This window comes from Haemaphysalis longicornis, unplaced genomic scaffold, assembly GCF_048455015.1.
Source record: "Haemaphysalis longicornis isolate Haplotype H1 unplaced genomic scaffold, Haemaphysalis longicornis Haplotype H1 scaffold_335, whole genome shotgun sequence".
NCBI lineage: Eukaryota > Metazoa > Arthropoda > Arachnida > Ixodida > Ixodidae > Haemaphysalis > Haemaphysalis longicornis.
The window spans coordinates 191,008-208,367 of NW_027526349.1; the positions used below are offsets into that span (position 1 = coordinate 191,008).

The following is a 17,360-nucleotide window of genomic DNA, read 5'->3' on the forward strand; positions in this document are numbered from 1 at the left end:
GTCAGCTCCTAGCTTGTCCGCGAGACTGAACCTTGCGTCCTTCCAAGTTTCATTCAGCTAATTGGCTAGGAAGTATGCTCAGTCGCTATTTACGAACAAACGTGTTTCCTTTCATGCACTCCGTGGACTGCGCCTAGCTTCGCAGGTCATTTTTCTTCACAGAGTGTAAAGGGTACTAATTTTCTTACAGCCACGACTCGTACGCACCCGCCGCGATGGCTCAGTGGCTAAGGCGTTGTGCTGCTGAGAACGGGGACGCGGATTCGAGTCCCCGACGCGGGGTCAGCGGCCGCTTTTCTAGTGGACACGAAGAGCCAAACCGCCCGTGTATATACGAGATTTCGGCACGTGTTAAAGATCCCCAGGTGGTCAAAATCAATCCGGAGCCCTCCATTATACGGCGCGCCTCATCACCTTCATTTTGTCGGCGCTTTGAACCTTACAATAAATAAATAAATAAATAAATAAATAAATAAATAAATAAATAAATAAATAAATAATGACTCGCACGCAGTAGCATTTGTGTTCCCGCGCAGTCGACTGTTTCTTCAAGACGTGGCGTTTTTTATTCGGTTTCAAAAGCCGCGGAAGACGGCCGGTAACGGCCGCATGATCGATGGGACCGTGCAATCGCGCCAGCCGAAGCCCCTAGCCGACATGAAGAACCGCCAAGCAAGAAGGTTATCTTGCTCCGTGACGCAGCATAAAATGCCTTGTCATGCATGCTCCGGTGGCCGCGCGGCTGCGATGATGCGATAACTTTTTCGTTTTGTTTTACAACTGGCAGAATGTTCTGGAAGACGATATCGATGTGAAAGAGTTGAAGGGTAGGTGGTAGCCGACCAATAGCTGCGCTCTGTAATGCCAGGATAAGCGCGTTTTAGAACAAGGGTTACGCCAGCTTGCCTGCCTGTTGCGCATCGGGCGCAGAGTAGCTGCTGTTCTGTGGTAGCTGGCGGCGCGCTGACGGCGGCGATGGACAGGTGAGTTTTTTTCCACGCGGTATACTGTCTATTGGGGAAGTTTGGTTCGCGCTAAGAGGTGTTTTAATGCCATAAGTGTTGTCGTTTTCGTTTCCTTCAGTCGTTTTTCGTTGTGCCTGTGCCATCCCCGCTCCCAACCGGCTCGCTCGGACAAGCGAATACCCACGAGGGCCTCACGGACTTCCTTCACGGTATGCTGCTTCACAGTCTTCACCGACGACTCTTCCAAGTGGTGAGTTCCGTGGCTGTAGGCCCGGTGCGACGTGCGGCGTGCCCACGAAACCGGCTTTCGTATCATTTTTTTCGAGACGCTGAACGTTTGCGTATTTGAATTTTCCTAACCGAGCGCACATTAGCCTCGGAGCCGGACGTTTCCTGGGCCGTCGCGACGCAGGGATTCCGACTGTCGCCAAAGCTTTGCGGTGCGCGTTAGGCTGTAGCTTTCGGGACAGCGGCGCAGTGGCGGTGTTGGAGCCCTTCGCCACTGCCTCTAGCGTCGGACTCGGCTCGGAAGCCCCGTTAGGTTGTGGTGATAGTCGGTAATTCCTTTCCGAACGCCGCGGTAGCCGAGGTATATGCACTTCGATAATGCCTCCCGCTCGCACGTCCTCGGTTCGCGCGGCGTTCGGAACACAGTCGCCACCTTCAACGAGCATCACTGAAGCACGGAACGCAGCTCTGCGGTCCGCGGCTCCAAATTGGGGTCGTGGCAAAGGCGAGTGATGGAATTGGTGTCCTTGGTTCCTTTTCAGGTTCGCGTCCGGTACCGCCTCCGCCCTCCCCTTACCCTGACCCTTGTGTCGTGTCTTATTGCACTTGCTCCTTCCCGCAAACATGCACTACTCTTCTGGCTAGGCAGGTACACGTCTCCATCTGTCCTATCTACTGAGCTCGACGACGCGTGTTTTGTACAGAGGTGTTTTCTGGTAATAAAAGTGGTTCTGTCGCTGTTCGTCTGTTACTTTGCCTTTCAGCGTCCCTTCCTGTTCCTGCCAGGCGTAATCATGATCCCCGCATTCGGTAAGCCGTGATTACCTTCGAAATTACAACATTTATAACGTGCTTTGCATTTTGTTCCAGACCGCCTCCTGCCTATGCGTACCGGCCACCGCCGAGCAGGACGGGGCCGTCATCGAGACGTCCAGAATGCCGTTCGAGTCGAGCTGTACATGGCTGCGCCTGTCTTGAAATCATTAAACCCTGTTTGCAATAGGTAAGGAATGATCTCCCTAAACGTAACATTTTTAACGTGATTTGCCTCTTGATGCAGACCGCCTCCTACCTATGCGTCCTGGTTACCACCTTGGAGGACGGTGCCGTCATCGAGCCTTCACGGATGCCGTTCGAGTCGAGCTGTCCGTCGCTGCGCCTGTCTTGGAATTAAACCCTGTTCGAAACCGGAGTACTGCCTTTGTCGTTTGTACAGAGTCGATGCGGCTCGCTGGCTCTGTCGGCTCGAGCGACATCAAGTACTGTGTCGGTCTCTTGTATCTCGTTTCGAACAGTATTTTAGCAAATCCTAGTTGTCATAATGGCGCTCATTAAAGTTGGGAAAGAGAAAAAAAAAAAGAGCGAACAAGTTTGCACTCCTAGTGAGCATAATTCCAAAAATGATTCGGTAGGAGTGCGGTTAGAGACAGCCATTGACCCCGTGTGAACGTCGCACCGTTCATGAAGCGAAGTTCTTACTCGGGTACTTTGTCCTCTGGCTGGTGTGAAAGTGTTCATTCTAGGCAACGTGTCCTCCCAGGATTTGGCCCCGGTCTGCGAAAAAGGTAAACGGACTGTTGTGTGTAACTTGTACAGAGAAGTTCGGCGTAGCCGCCGGCAAAGTAGCGTGCGGACAGAAGTCTGACCGTTCTTGTCACTCGTAGAGTTGAGTGTAATACTCGCCGTACTGTTTAGTTTTCTCTGTGGCTCTAACTGCAGCAATTTGTGTCCATATAAACCATGGCGAGCCATACCAGAATGTTATCAGATGTAGCTGCTCAAAGATTAGCGATTCAGTATCGACAAGTGTTGTACGTAAATGTGCAGTGAAGGGCTCGATTATGCGTGGTGGCAATGCGAAAAACTGTCGCAAAGCGCCTCAGTCACGCTAAGCCCCAATCAGATTGTCACAGAGTAGTCTAGCAGTCCTGCCAGAGTGGTGCATTACCTGTGCGAAGGATGTGAGCCTGTGGGGAACCCCGACTGAGTTTTCACCCCCAGAGGGACGTTTGCTTCAAACTCATCGGAAATAAACAGTGTGCGCGCGTTCCGGTGTTCGTAGTGATGGCGGCGTCAGTGTCTGTTGACGCTGCCAAGAGTCAAAAGATGTTTGGTTATGTCTCCCACCTACTTGCTTGGCCAGCGGGCTCCTTCATCTCGAAAGCAAGTGTGCCCTGGCAGAGAATATATTTCCTTCGTGGTCAATAAAAATGCATAAAATGATTCACGATTGTTGTCCTCCCTTGCTCCACTCACTAAACCGTTCAGCACTAATCAGAGGCACCGAAAGCACAGCGGCAAACAAATAATGTTCACATACGGCCATATTTTCGCTTCAAACCAGAGGAGTCCTATTCGACGATAGAAATGCATGTACTGAATTAAGTAAAGAAACAGTAATGCGATAACAGACCAAGTAAAAGAAATGAAAGAGAAAGGAACAAAAGTGAAAAAAATTGCTGAAAAGGTACTGAATCAGGCTTACGGCTTATGCGCGGGGCTCAATCTCTGACAAGACGACGAAATCTGCCGGCCACTGTATACCGCCATCTAATCCACACGTCATTGGCGCAGAGAAACGGCCTCTCAAGGACAGACTCCGCCATTAAATGGCTCTAATAATGTTCCCTAATGCGTGTGGAACTAAACACATGAGTAATTTGCCTGGTCGAGCTAAGGCTGAAAGCTTCAGAACTAGCGCTACTAGCCACGGGTGTACTAATGGGGACGAAATACGTACGTCTCAACTCAGCCCGCATACAGTCTTTGCCTCAACGGGCGCTTTCTATCCATTCCGACGGCGCCGAAAAGGGCAAGGAAGGCGCCAAGAGGCACGATTTGCGTCGCCGTTATCAGGAAAATCTTTTGCTGATAAGGGGGGTATTTTCAAGCATTCTTTAGCAAAACTTTTCACTCGAAGGTGTAACGATGGTGTAACACTGGGCTGCGCGAAAAGGTGTAAACTTTGACTCCCTTGAGTGTGTACGTGCTGACTCTCTTTTGCAGGGCTATATCTACACCCTTTGAGGGAAAAAAGTTTCGCCGGAAAGACCCCCCTTATCAGCAAAAGATTTTCCTGATAACGGCGACGCAAATCGTGCCTCTTGGCGCCTTCCTTGCCCTTTTCGGCGCTGTCGGAATGGTTAGAAAGCGCCCGTTCAGGCCAAAGATTTTCGGGACGCTCAAAATATACGCCCCTTCACATCCACAAGCCTGCGAAGCTGTAATTAGCCACGCATTACCGAGTTTCGCGTAATTAATTAACGGAGACAGTACTTTAGAAATCCGCAGACCTTTCAGCAAACTTGCCGTGTTTTTGACCATAGTGCAGAATACTTCGGCTCGAAGGGTGAGAACTTTCATGTTATCGGGCAAATCTTTTGCTGATAAAGGGGGTCTTTTTAAGCGTTCTTTAGTTAAACTTTTCACTGGAACTGTGGAAGTACAAGCCCCGCAGTAGGGTGTCAGTCCTTGCACCCGAGAGAGAAAGAGAGAGAGATATATGTTTATTGGAGAGGTTGGCCTAGGAAAGTCAGAATTTGCTCCCTTGCGTGCAGCGTAATGTTAGACCTTTTGAGGGAAACGTTCGCATCACGTGTGTAAGTTTTCTCTTCGACGTGAGTTTTCATGTGATCTTATTTATTCGTATTCAGAGATCTTAGTGAGTGAGGGTTTGTTCTAAAACGTAGTTTCCCATCCAAATTCTCTTTTATAATCATATTTTTAATTTTTTTTCTTTTAAATTCTGTACATGTACGCCACTGTGCTCAAGCTGGCGTAGCCAGCGAGCTCAGGAGGCAGCAAATAGAGGCAGAAAATATTTAGAAAACTTTTATTTTCGCAATTGAAGCAAGGAGTATGAGCGACATGGCGAGATGCTACGACGTCATGTTTTGGCGGCGTGAAGGATTGCAAGCTTGTACAGAACACGGGCAGGCTTGGACGCGCTTCGGGTTTGGGACTTCAAAGAGGTGTCCTGACTTGTCGAACAAGGCCAGCACGCTGAAGCTAAGTGAATGCAACATCTGAAAAAAAAAAGAACAAGAAAAAGCCAAAGTTACACATATGCAGCAGTCAGGAACGGAAGCAGCTGCGGGCTGACGACCCGGTTTATTACAGCTCCATAGTAGGGAAGGGAGCGGGCCGATAAGCATCCTTATAAGGATGCTTATAGTTCCTTATAACTTATATAGTTCCTATAGGAACCACAGATTACATGAAATTAGTTTTATAGACTTTCAGTCATTCTTCTACGAGGTCGCGGCTTCAATTCCCGGCCGCGGCGGCCGCTTTTCTGATGGAGGCGAAAAGCAAAAACACCCGTGTGTGCGAGATTTCGGCGCACGTTAGGCGCACGTTAAAAAAATGGCAGCATCTCAACTCCGTGGATAATGGCGAGGGTGCGGAGTACGGGGACCGTGACATCCAAGTTGCACCCCGAGTGAAAGCCGATTTGCGCCCCGACCGTCATTCGATTTTAGTCACTTTGCCTCCGCTTGCCGCGGTTTCGTGTTCGGGGAAGCTCGTTGACTTCGTAGACGTTAGCAGCAGCGTGACGCGTCTTACGTTCGTTTCCGTCCATGGAGGGAAGAGGGTATGGGATTTTCAGAACCCGCTTACATACGCGGTGTACCGCGGCGCCATCTCGTGTTTCCGCGTAGCGCCATTTAGCGTAGTTCGATGCAGTCACTGTGTATTACAACTTGATCACAACCTGACTACACCGGTGCTTTTGCGCGTTTTCTCGTTGCTAGATTATGTTAGTGCCTATTTTCGAGTGTTTTGGAGTGCTCTTGTACCCGTTTAGATAGTTTGCGCACAGATTTTCGCTTAATGGTGGTGTGCGCACGGATTGATGCGAACGGACATTGGTAGGTCCTGAGGTACTCCGCACCCTTACAGGCGAGGGAGTAAGCCGTTTGGCTCTCGGGTACTAACTCACGGTCGTAGCCCAATGGGTAAGACGACTGACACTACATCTGTCTGGTCGACCAAACACAGGCTCGAATCCTGCCGGTGCCTGTGTGATTTTTTGCGATTTTAAATGTTATGCGCACGGACGCGGACGGACATTGTGAGGTCCTAAGGTGCTCCGCACCTAAAAAACGCGCCTCGTCGCCTGCGTTGCGTCGGCGCGTTAAGCGATACAATCAATCAAGCTTTACAGCGCAGGGTATACAGAGCAACACTTCGCCTTCCAGCCAACCCCTCTACAATACGCTTACTCTCAACTGGCACTATTAACACGATCCCCGAGCCCCTCGAAGACCACCGCCTTAACCAACTTGCTTGCCTATCCACAACCCCCTAAGGTTCGTTCCTCCTGCATTAACTGAACCTCACTGCTCCACTTCGACAAGGCCACTGAATTTTCATATGGATGACTTTTGAAATGCACGCTGGCTTTCTCTCATGCTACCTATTACGGCCCTTACGAAAGAATTTCTTATGTCATTCGGTAAGTTGGCTTTCCAACTACGGGGTTGGTGAGCCTCACTACGTTGGAACTGGAGCGCACCAAAAGAGCATCGTACCTATGCGCCTCCTGGACAACGTCGAGAAGGCAGAGAGGGGGCCAGCTGGCAGGCGCCTTTGCAGCATCCCAGGAGGCTGTTGATGCGGCGACCAAGCGCCCAGCCTCGCGTGCAGGGCCTTCGCATATCGCAGTCCAAGTCTGACGCTCACGATGGAGAGCCTGTGTGTGCATGGTAACAACAGAGAGGTGTTTTGAGTAAGCTTTGCCATCGCCGCAACAGTGCCGCAAATGGCTATGAACCAGCCCATCTGGTCCACATCGCGTGCATCTCACAGGGAGTGAACCAGCTGCTGGCAAGGGCAGGGGGTGCTCAAACCAATGAGCCCTCTCCACTACCAGGCATGTACGGGCTACCAGCACTACCTTCTGGGCCGAGCAGTGAAAAGCCCCCGCCTAGCGCGATCCGACACGTCCGCACACGGGGCTCCCCAGGCGCAGAACCTTTGCCCGAAACAGGCAGCAGGCACGCCCAGCTCCAAGCCCTCCAGGCGGCCCTGCGACATGTACATATAGAGCGACTTCAGGTGAACCACGGTGTACCCAATTGTGACCAGCCCGCGTCCCCGGGACCATCGCTATACCTCGACTCCGAAAGTAACCCAAGAGAACATGTAACTGGTCCCAGGTGGTGTATGGTTAAATTCCCATTTGGGCCCAGCTGGTCCTTGCTGGTCCCAACTGGTACCAGCTAGTTCCAGCTTGGAATTTAACCATAAAACAGTGGTACCTGCTACTATTTTCTTTTGGGAAGGTCACAGTTCTGCAGCAAGAATTAGATTTTTTCATTTAGTTGTTCTTGTCTCAAATGCAAAAGAAATTTTTTGGCATATAAGCATTCTACGCCCGTACAGAAGCTTCCAGTGTAAGGCCAATGGAGCTCATTCTGTGCAGTCTGCATCGAATTTATGCACTTACGTTATAACATAATTTACGTTACTTTAGCCTCTCGTTTTCTTTTTAAAATAAGACCTGCACTACAAATTTATTTATTTATTTATTTATTTATTTATTTATTTATTTATTTATTTATTTATTTATTTATTTATTTATTTATTTATTTATTTATTTATTTATTTATTTATTTATTTATTTATTTATTTATTTATTTATTTATTTATTTATTTATTTATTTATTTATTTATTTATTTATTTATTTATTTATTTATTTATTTATTTATTTATTTATTTATTTATTTATTTATTTATTTATTTATTTATTTATTTATTTATTTATTTATTTATTTATTTATTTATTTATTTATTTATTTATTTATTTATTTATTTATTTATTTATTTATTTATTTATTTATTTATTTATTTATTCTCAAGGCAATGCATTACAGAGAGGAGTGGTGAAAAACATTTTACAAATAATAGAACAAGATGGAGCAACATCAAAACTGGTACGCGCTGCGGGATGAAATGTAGGATGGCGGCGAAAATAGCGAGCTACTTAGCGAAGGCATAGAATGATAAATCTTGTGGAAGAGGCACAGGCGTGAAATTTTGCGGCGATGTGATAAGCTGGGTAAATTCATAGTTGATTTCATGCGAGTTACGCTTGCCATACGTGAGTGATTTGACAAAATGAAGCGTGCGGCGCGATTTTGAATGGATTCTAAGCTTATGACATGAATATTAACCTGTGGATCCCATACAGATGACGAATATTCGAGCTTAGGCCTGACTAACGTTTTATAAAGAATTAGTTTCAACTGCATCGGTGCAAGAGAGAAGTTACGTCGTAAGTAGCCGAGCGTACGGTTAGCATTATTGTTAATATTGTCAATGTGAGTCTGCCAGGAAAGGTCGTCAGAAATTGTAACACCAAGATATTTGTAAGAGGTAACTTTGCTGAGAGAAGAATTGTTCAGTACATAGTCAGAAGAAATATCGCAGGTTCGACGTGAAACTCTCATAATCTTACATTTAGAAGTGTTAAGGTTCATTAGCCAAGTATTACACCAAGAAGAAACGTTATCAAGATCAAGCTGCAGAGTAAGTTGGTCAGCAGGGTTTTTAATTTCACGGTAGATCACACAGTCATCAGCGAACAACTTTATGTTACAGGAAATGTTATTAGGTAAGTCATTAATGTAGATTAGGAACAGTAACGGCCCAAGAACGGATCCTTTCGGGACGCCAGAAGTTACGGGTGAGGAAGGGGAATTGCATTCATTAGCCGTTACAAATTGGGAGCGATCTGTGAGAAAACATTCGATCTATTTTATAATGTTAGTATCAAGATTAAGTTTACTTAATTTCAACAGTAGTAGTTTATGGCATACGGTGTCAAACGCTTTGGCAAAGTCAAGAAAAATACAGTCAACAATAGAAGAAGCGTCAAGAGCAAGGAATAGGTCGTTAGTAAAGCAGAGAAGCTGGGTTTCACATGAATAATTTTTGCGGTATCCATGCTGATGATTGCTGAAAAAGCAGTTATCTTCTAGAAAAGTGACGACGTGGGAATAAATGACGTGTTCCATGAGCTTACATGGTAGACTTGTCAATGATATGGGCCTGTAGTTAATGGGGTCATGAGCGTTACCTGATTTCGGAAGAGGAACCACCTTTCCCACTTTCCAGCCGCTCGGGAGGCAATGAGTTTCCATGGACTGCGTAAAAAGCTTACATAGAATAACAGATGAACATACAGAGGTATTACGTGAAAACTTTGCACAAATGCCGTCTTCATCCGGGGATGTGGATAATTTCATGTTTTCGATTAATCTTTGTATGCCGACGCAGTCAAATATGATAGGTTCCATCGGAAAAAAATTCGCGGCTGGGATATCAGGAAAAGAAAGGGCTGCTGTTTTAACAAACGAAGATGAGAACACAGAACTTAAAATGGCACAACACTTTTCTTTGGGTACACAGGTATTAGCTTGGGTTAACTCTAGCGTCGTTTTTTTTTCATTTCCGCTGATGGTCTGCCAAAATTTCCGCGGGTTAGTGGCGAGGAGTAAAGGAAGGGTTTCTTGATAGTAATTTTCTTTTGCAGAAGATAGTGCACGTGCGTACTCGTCAGCTACATGGAGATAAGCGGACCATCTTTCAGCGCTGTTTGTTTGTTTTGCTCGTCGAAAGATCCGTTTTTTCTTATTGAGTAGTCGTTTCAGCGTGGGCGTGTACCAGGGCGATTTTGTATTTTGCCTAGTTCTGCGGAGCGGGATGTAACGGTTAGTAAGCTGTTGTACCTTGCATTTAAACAAATTCCAGTTTTCTTCGACAGACCTTTCCGCAAAATGTGAATAGTAATCGCTGAAGAAACCCTGAAGCTCAGTGTTAATTGATGCATAGTCGGCTCTTTTGTAGTCCCTAAAAAATTTTGTACTTTCAGTTTTTTTCGACTGTTTTCGTCATGCTAAAGTGAACAGCGAAATGGTCGCCCACGCCCGGCATAACAGAAATGGACTTAACTAGCTCAGGATACGTGGTTAGTACCAGATCTAAAACAGTGGAAGAAGCTAACGTAGTGCGGGTTGGTGTATCAACTAGCTGAATAAGGTTGAAATTTAAACACACGTTAAGAAAGGACGTGCTCTCGGGCGAGGTTGGCGATATTGTTGGAAAAGGAGGGGACCAAGACACATTAGGGAAATTGAAGTTACCAAGAAGTAGTAAAGGAGCAGCCGGAAACCGTACGCGCAACTTATTTAGAACATCGTGTAATTCATTTGAAAAGCCTGTGGAAAGATTAGGGGGACGATAGCATCCACAAACAACAACATCTTTGTGGTTTATACGAACGCAGACGGCAACAAGCTCAAGCGTCGAAACAACAGGCACACTGGATGACCTAAGGCAGTCTTTAACAGCAATCAGTACGCCACCCCCGGACCTCGTACCCCGGTCGCAGCGGTAGAATACAAACCTTTCTTCGCAGTTAAATATCTCGTGATTTTCTATTTTTGCGGATAACCAAGTTTCGGTCAAGACAGCGACGTCCGCCTCACATGTATCTATTAGAGCAGATAAAGCGTCGCGCTTGTTATTCACGCTTCTAGTGTTACAAAGCAAAGAAGAATATTCCCGAGTTTGAGAAGGCCTGGCTAGTTACGATGACGAAAGAGCAGCGGTCATCTCCGAAGTATCGGTAGTGTTTAATTGGGAAACGTGCACGGGGTTATCGTAGATTGGACCAGCCTCAGTTACGCGATCAGTGACAGGGCAATAAACGTAAGCTTTTTTGTTAATAAGAATCTTGTTGTACTTTAGGTAGTAGGGCTGTCCGGTGGTTTTTGTGAAGGTTAGAAGCTTTTTCTGAATGTGGCGAGTGGCCTTGCAGAAATCTTCGCCAATTGACACAGGTGTGCTACGAAGCAAAGATTTCTTTGAAAAGGCGCTCTCCCTTGTTTTAAAAGAACTGAAACGAACAATTACGGGCCTACATTTGCTCTGTACGAACGTTCCAAGCCTGTGAGCGCGGGAGATAGCCTCATGAGACAGTTCCAATTTAAGCGACGCAGACACGAGTTCTCGAACTTTCAGCTCAGACTCAGCCCATGTTTCTGAGGCAGAATCCGACAGACCATAAAAAATTAAGTTGTCCCGACGAGAACGATCCTCGAAGTCATCAAGACGCGAGCTGAGTGCGGCACTTTCGTTGCGCACTGCAGCTGTTAAAAGGTCCGTGGATCGTCGGGAAAGCTCTCAAGGGAATTCATTTTTTGTTCGAGCACAGTTAGACGAGTGGTTAGATCTGTTACTTTGGAGTCAAGTAGTAACTGATTTTCTTTAACTTCGTTAATAGTTTTCTGTAAACTGTCATGACGCTCATCTAAGTGCGTCGTTAGATTCTTGATGGCCTCCAGCACTTCGCTATTGGGGCCTGGGTTTTGTTCAATGTCCCCGCAAAGGAGGAGTGCTTTCAATACAAGAACACAATCTGTCATTGTAACAAGCAACACTCTTGGGCATGGGAACAGAAGCAGAGAATAGTTACTACTTCTCTTTAACTTATAATCGTAGGAGTGACCAACCTGAACGAAGAGCAAAAAATGGTTTGATGAGACCATTGCGGCCGCCGCTCCGTTCCCATGCCCACTGAGGTGCGCGGTGCATGGCTGGCGGTATTTGTAGTGTCCAGGATGGCTTGACGATGTCGATGGCGTTGGCTTGCCGACAGCATGAAGGGTTACGGGAACAGGTGGTCGTAGTGACACCGGCCAACAAGGGGTCTGTTCAGGCAGGAGGGGGCACGTTCCGTTTGGCGTGCCAGGCGCAGGTTGCTCCGCGCAGACCGAGAAACGCGTGGCGATGACTGCTGATAGCTGAACGAAGAGCAAAAAATGGTTTGATGAGATTATTGCGGCCGCCGCTCCGTTCCCATGCCCGTTCCCATCCCCAAATATATGTGTAGCGCAGGTGTTTTGTTAAAAAAAAAAAGACAGGCTATGAATCATGCATACAAGAAGCGTTATATCGCTAGCAGTAATTTCAGCAAATACCAACCCTAAACACACAGATATAAGCACAAGAACAGCGCTGTTAATGGCGAAAATTACATGAACATGGCCGGATTACCCCTCACGCAAAGCGGAATAATTCAGCCATCGGTATTTGTCAAGCCATGCCAGTTGTGATTTCCGTTTCTGTTTTGAGTCTCTAACGCAGCCCATCTCGTAGCTTCTATCAGAGCTCTGAGCGAACATGAGAAGCTGGTCGACATTTCAGTACAGCCCAAATGTCGAGTCTGCTGTACTGAGCTCCCTCTTGGTGTTCTGAACTTAGTTGCATTATTCTCTGTCAAGTATTCAATGCTTCGTGCATAAATGCCCTATAGCATACCTGAAGGCTCGTACTATACAGTAACTTTTCTGGGGCGGCCATCCCTTTAAGTGTAAGAACCACTCCTGGATAAGTCATAGCAAGCCACTGCTAAGTTCATTATTCAATGCCATATCAAACATTAAATTTAGCAATAAAAAATAATAACACAAAGACGGCGGTGTCTGACCATGCTCTTGCGGTTAGGTATGTCCTGTGCAAGTCGAGAAAAATTTTAGAGCAAAATCGAGCAAAGTCGAGCAAAATACAGACTGCCGGTTTAGCCTTTACAGTGCAAGAGCATGGACGGTTTTGGAATGTATAGGGCGCATCAGAATTTTGTAGTTTTCGTTAGTGACACGGGAAATGGAAATTAAGTTGGGAAGCTCCTTAGTCCACCAAAAAACAGAGCATTGGACAGTCGTACAGACCCAGCATGACCTTTGGGCATGATGCGATGCTCGAAACAAGTCAGCATTTTGTTTCCCGGAGTGCACCAAGAAAACATGCGTAATGGCATGGTCACGCATACATAAATGCTACATACTACCACGCTTCAGCATGAAACGGACAGTAATGACACAGTTGAAGTATTCAATTGGATAACAGAGGCCCTGATGTTCAAACTGGAGCATGGCTACAGGATACAACATGATAGACACAGAAGAGGGTACAACATAACAGAGTGGCTTAAACTTGCAGAGTTGATAATTTCTCTGTCATTTTGGTTACTGAAGTAACGCTGACAATTGCTCAAAATTTCCTACATATGACATTTTAGAATGTATACGTAACCGTTGTGGATCCAGGCAGAATTACATCAGCGCGCGTGTGGGTGATGTGATGCACACACATTTGGGGGGGGGGGGGCAAAGGTGTGCTGGTGCTCTTGAGAGGGCCAGTGGTCTAGACCACCAGCAAGATTGTGTTTTGTGTGTGACCGCCTGCGTGTATCCGGCTCGGCGGAATATCATGCCGGGCATTGTTTGGGAGCGGCTCGTCTCAGTGACAATGTCGCGCCTATTCATCGACCTCATACGGAAAGAATTGGCACGGCGACAGCTGGACACTGCCGGTTTCAAGGAAGAGCTCATTCGGTGACTGGAAGCCGACATTCGGCAGCAGCATGAAGCTAGCCCCCGGTTGAAGCGAAGTCTTCCGCCGCGGTGCCTTTGACGCTAGACCTAGCCACGCTACTTAGCCTTGCCAGACACAGTGCCAAAGACTGCCTGCAACATGATCCGTTGCCTTTGCCAGAGCAGTCGCCATAGCAAGTGTTAGTAGCCCAAACATTGCCCTCAAGAAGTGCCCCTGTCGCATGACACCGTCGCATCCGACGCGGTGTTCGCGCGCAATCACCCCAATATTCCATCGTCCCGCTTCGCAGCCAGCCCACTCCCAGCCAGTACGCAGTTATAAAAGGTACATTGGCCGAACACAGAGCTGTTTTTGCTTGCCACAGCGATGATCTTGACCATATCACTGATATGAAGCTCCGTGTTTACCTGCTAACGCGTTGCCCTACAGGCGGAGCTCATACCGGTACGATGCAGAAGGAAAGCAGTTCCTGAAAACTCAGGGGCCCTAGTGAACCATCGCTTTCAAAGGGGAATGTAATGAGCTACAATCAAAGCCATCATCCGTGCCTTGCTCATCGCAGCCAAGAAACCGCTAACTCTACAGCTTCTGTGCGAATTCAAACCGAGTAAAGGCCAGGAGCTTCCATTCAAACAGTACGGCTTCTGTGGCCCCCTCCGCTTCCCTCTGAGCCTCCCGGATGCCGTACGCTTGACGCGGGTGGGTGGCGAAACCGAGTTCTGTCAGGCCAGTTCTCACAAAGGAAGTCAAGCACATACAGAATTCCTTCAACAGCCAGAAAGAGGTCATACCGTCGGTAAACCACCTGCCAACTACTTTCAGCCCAGCCAACAGCAAGCCCAGCATGCCGAAAACTTTGTCCATGGACAGAAAAAGTGAAAAACGCTCGTGAGCCAGCCACCTACAGGTTCCAAGCCCGTCAACAGCGCCAACCAGCCGCGACCTGTGCAGCAGCCAACGCCCAACTCGAGCCATCTGTGGTACCATAAGAGACCAAGGACAACTTGTGCCGCACCTGGCTGACCACTTCGTGAGTGGCATCGATGTACTTCAGCTGGACAAAGCCCATGCCCGAAAGTTTGGCAGCAGCATCGACCATTCAGCATTTGGCTACAAAACGAGCAAGGACTTCCTGCGTAGCAATTGTGGCATACTGTGTGCCACATGCAGCTCCATTTGAGAGGGTGTCGGCAACCTCCTGTCCAAGGACAACTGGCACGCCTTTCACGAACCTCGAAGCTAAGGCTAAGGCCCTTACCACGCTTCAGTGTGCATGAAACTGCCAGTGCAAGGAAGCAGGACAGTGTAGACTCACCTCTGCAGTCAGTGCAGCCACAGCTTAAACGGTACAATGCGCTTATTGGCTGTCTAGCCACCTAGATGACTTGGTGCACGAGTGAAGCGTGCGGCAGTGTTTCCCCCGCGTGTATGAGTGTTGTGCCTGTTGTGGACAATGTGCGGATATTACTGTCCGCGAGACGTGGTCAACCAAAGTGGGGCGGGGTGCGAGCAGCCAGCCACATGTGCTGTAGTCATTCGGTGATCACTAGCGTCACCTTCAGTGCCATTACGCCACGCAGCTCCAGGCCCATCCGAGGGCTGGGACACGCTTGCTTGTTTGTGCTTCATGTGTACCTGCCTCCGGTGTGGTCAGTCGTGTTGTATAATGTTCAAATAAATGCTTTCATTTAAATAACTCCCATTTGCCTCGCCATGCCACCTGAATGCCCCAGCCTCCACGCCCAGCCCTCACAGTACTGCATACGGTGCAATTCATGAATAGCGAGGTGGACCAGAGATAGCGCAAATTAAAAGTAATGTGGTTTTAGCAGCACAATTTACAACAATCAAGGCCTAAACCTGAAAAATAGCTGCAGTGATTTCATTGAATCGGCAGATTTGAAGATCCACGGCGGCATCCAAAGAAAGAATCTGGCTTGGATGTTTTTAAAAAACCATAGTAGAGATAGAAAATGTAGGTGATTTCTTGCTGAAGTTAGATGTCGGGATTATTTACCATAGAAGTGCAAAGTATGTGTGTGCTTAAATTTGTTTTGAGATAAGGCGTGTTCAGCGCAAATGTCAAAGAAGGCATTTCTAGTAAATTTATCTTGAGTGGTTTTCAAAGTGTCAAGACGCATAAAAAACAAATAGGCTCGGGTAACACTTCTTTACCATGTCTCCAGATAAACCTCTCTCAAGAGACGTTTTTAAAACCTCTCGGGGTAACATATGCTTGTGTTGTTTTCAGCAAGACATCTTTTACACGTTTACAAATAAACTTCTCAAAACTGCTAGCGGTAAACGTTTACAAGATGTCTTCACGTATAGGTAGACGATTGTAGCTGTTTCAGGCTGTTTCAAGACGTCTTCAAGACAATTTGCGTTTCATGGGAAGGAGTCATTTGAGTCAAATGACATTCGACTCAAAGGCCTTTGAAACGCTCGTGTAGCCTACTGTTCAAGGTCACGTTGTGATTCTAAGAAGTGAGGCACGGAAAAGCGTTGTGAGGTGCAGAAAATCGGAGCGCGCGACGGGAAAAGGAAATAACAGCGCCGTGGGAGGGTTCTGGAGAAGGGCGACGGACCGTAGGACGCTCGCCGAGTGGGCAAACCACTTCTGTATAGCTACTACTACCCCGGGACAGTCAGCGATCTTGGCAAAACACGCGGTAAGAGGGCAGATCTCAAACGCATAATATGGGCATGCACAGAAAAGCAAGGAGACACACAAAGGATAAACATATTTAATGAGGAGCAATGGGAGACGGCACTGCTCAGCTCCGAAGAACTACTACAGCAACTACTGATCCAAGAAGCTGAAGAAGCCGTCATAGGTCAAGGACTCCTGGCCGACGACTGAAAAGAGGGGCAGGGCACTCCCACCCCTTCCCCCTCTGGCTTTCTGGGAAAAAAATAGTTTTTTTCTCTCTCTCTCTCGCTCGGAGCTTCGTTTTACATCGCTATGTGTGACGACGCACAAGGCCCTGATCGCGGGCGGGGAGGACCGAGAAAATACGCCACGGCGGCAAGGGCTAGAGCAGATGGAAATGCCGCTCGTCGTAACCGCGTCGATTGGGAGGAAACAGCTACGGACGAAGCTGCGGCTGCGGCCCACCGAGAGCAGCATGAAAGTTCGACAGAAAGGTCAACAGCACGTTAACATAACGTTCAACTAGACTTTCGCTGTCACATTCTTTTAAAATTCTGAGCCTCTCCCGTAATATTTGGCGTGGAAGGATGCCCGAGAATGCTAACAGCTTGAGCGGGCACTGACGTACCTTAATTGAGAGGCCTGGGCCAATCCAGATCAGTCAATCATGATACAAACGCAAACGAAAGGTATTTGAAAATGGAAGAGGGAGTAATTTATTTGGGACGTACGAACGTACAAATTAAAAATAACGATAGTTTGCGAGGTAGGCAAACGCTTAAATGTCTGTCTGTCTGTCTGTCTGTCTGTCTGTCTGTCTGTCTGTCTGTCTGTCTGTCTGTCTGTCTGTCTGTCTGTCTGTCTGTCTGTCTGTCTGTCTGTCTGTCTGTCTGTCTGTCTGTCTGTCTGTCTGTCTGTCTGTCTGTCTGTCTGTCTGTCTGTCTGTCTGTCTGTCTGTCTGTCTGTCTGTCTGTCTGTCTGTCTGTCTGTCTGTCTGTCTGTCTGTCTGTCTGTCTGTCTGTCTGTCTGTCTGTCTGTCTGTCTGTCTGTCTGTCTGTCTGTCTGTCTGTCTGTCTGTCTGTCTGTCTGTCTGTCTGTCTAAAATACC

At 47.4% G+C, this 17,360-nt stretch overlaps 2 protein-coding genes across 2 annotated transcripts; one reads left to right on the top strand and one right to left on the bottom strand.

The window, feature by feature from the left end:
• The first annotated feature begins 661 nt into the window (after positions 1-661).
• Positions 662-4,220, top strand: LOC144177909 (uncharacterized). The gene is made up of 7 exons (XM_077705498.1): positions 662-983; positions 1,084-1,215; positions 1,620-1,698; positions 1,958-2,003; positions 2,064-2,196; positions 2,254-2,452; positions 4,200-4,220. Exons 1-7 carry the CDS (start codon positions 976-978, stop codon positions 4,218-4,220), a joined length of 618 nt encoding a protein of 205 aa, XP_077561624.1. The 5' UTR covers positions 662-975.
• Positions 4,221-5,017: 797 nt separating this feature from the next.
• On the bottom strand, positions 5,018-11,890 carry LOC144177914 (uncharacterized; the record flags this gene model as incomplete). Its single annotated transcript, XM_077705504.1, is given in 4 exon segments — positions 5,018-5,218; positions 6,728-6,888; positions 7,093-7,223; positions 11,715-11,890. Coding segments are annotated over 4 exon segments (485 nt in total), but the record flags the coding sequence as incomplete, so codon positions are not given.
• Positions 11,891-17,360: the final 5,470 nt, after the last annotated feature.

What these genes read in the sequence shown, in the direction of transcription:
- LOC144177909 (XM_077705498.1), top strand. An exon ending in AATCATGATCCCCGCATTCG is followed by an intron (nt 2,004 to 2,063) that starts GTAAGCCGTGAT and finishes ATTTTGTTCCAG; the next exon opens with ACCGCCTCCTGCCTATGCGT. An exon ending in TTAAACCCTGTTTGCAATAG is followed by an intron (nt 2,197 to 2,253) that starts GTAAGGAATGAT and finishes CTCTTGATGCAG; the next exon opens with ACCGCCTCCTACCTATGCGT.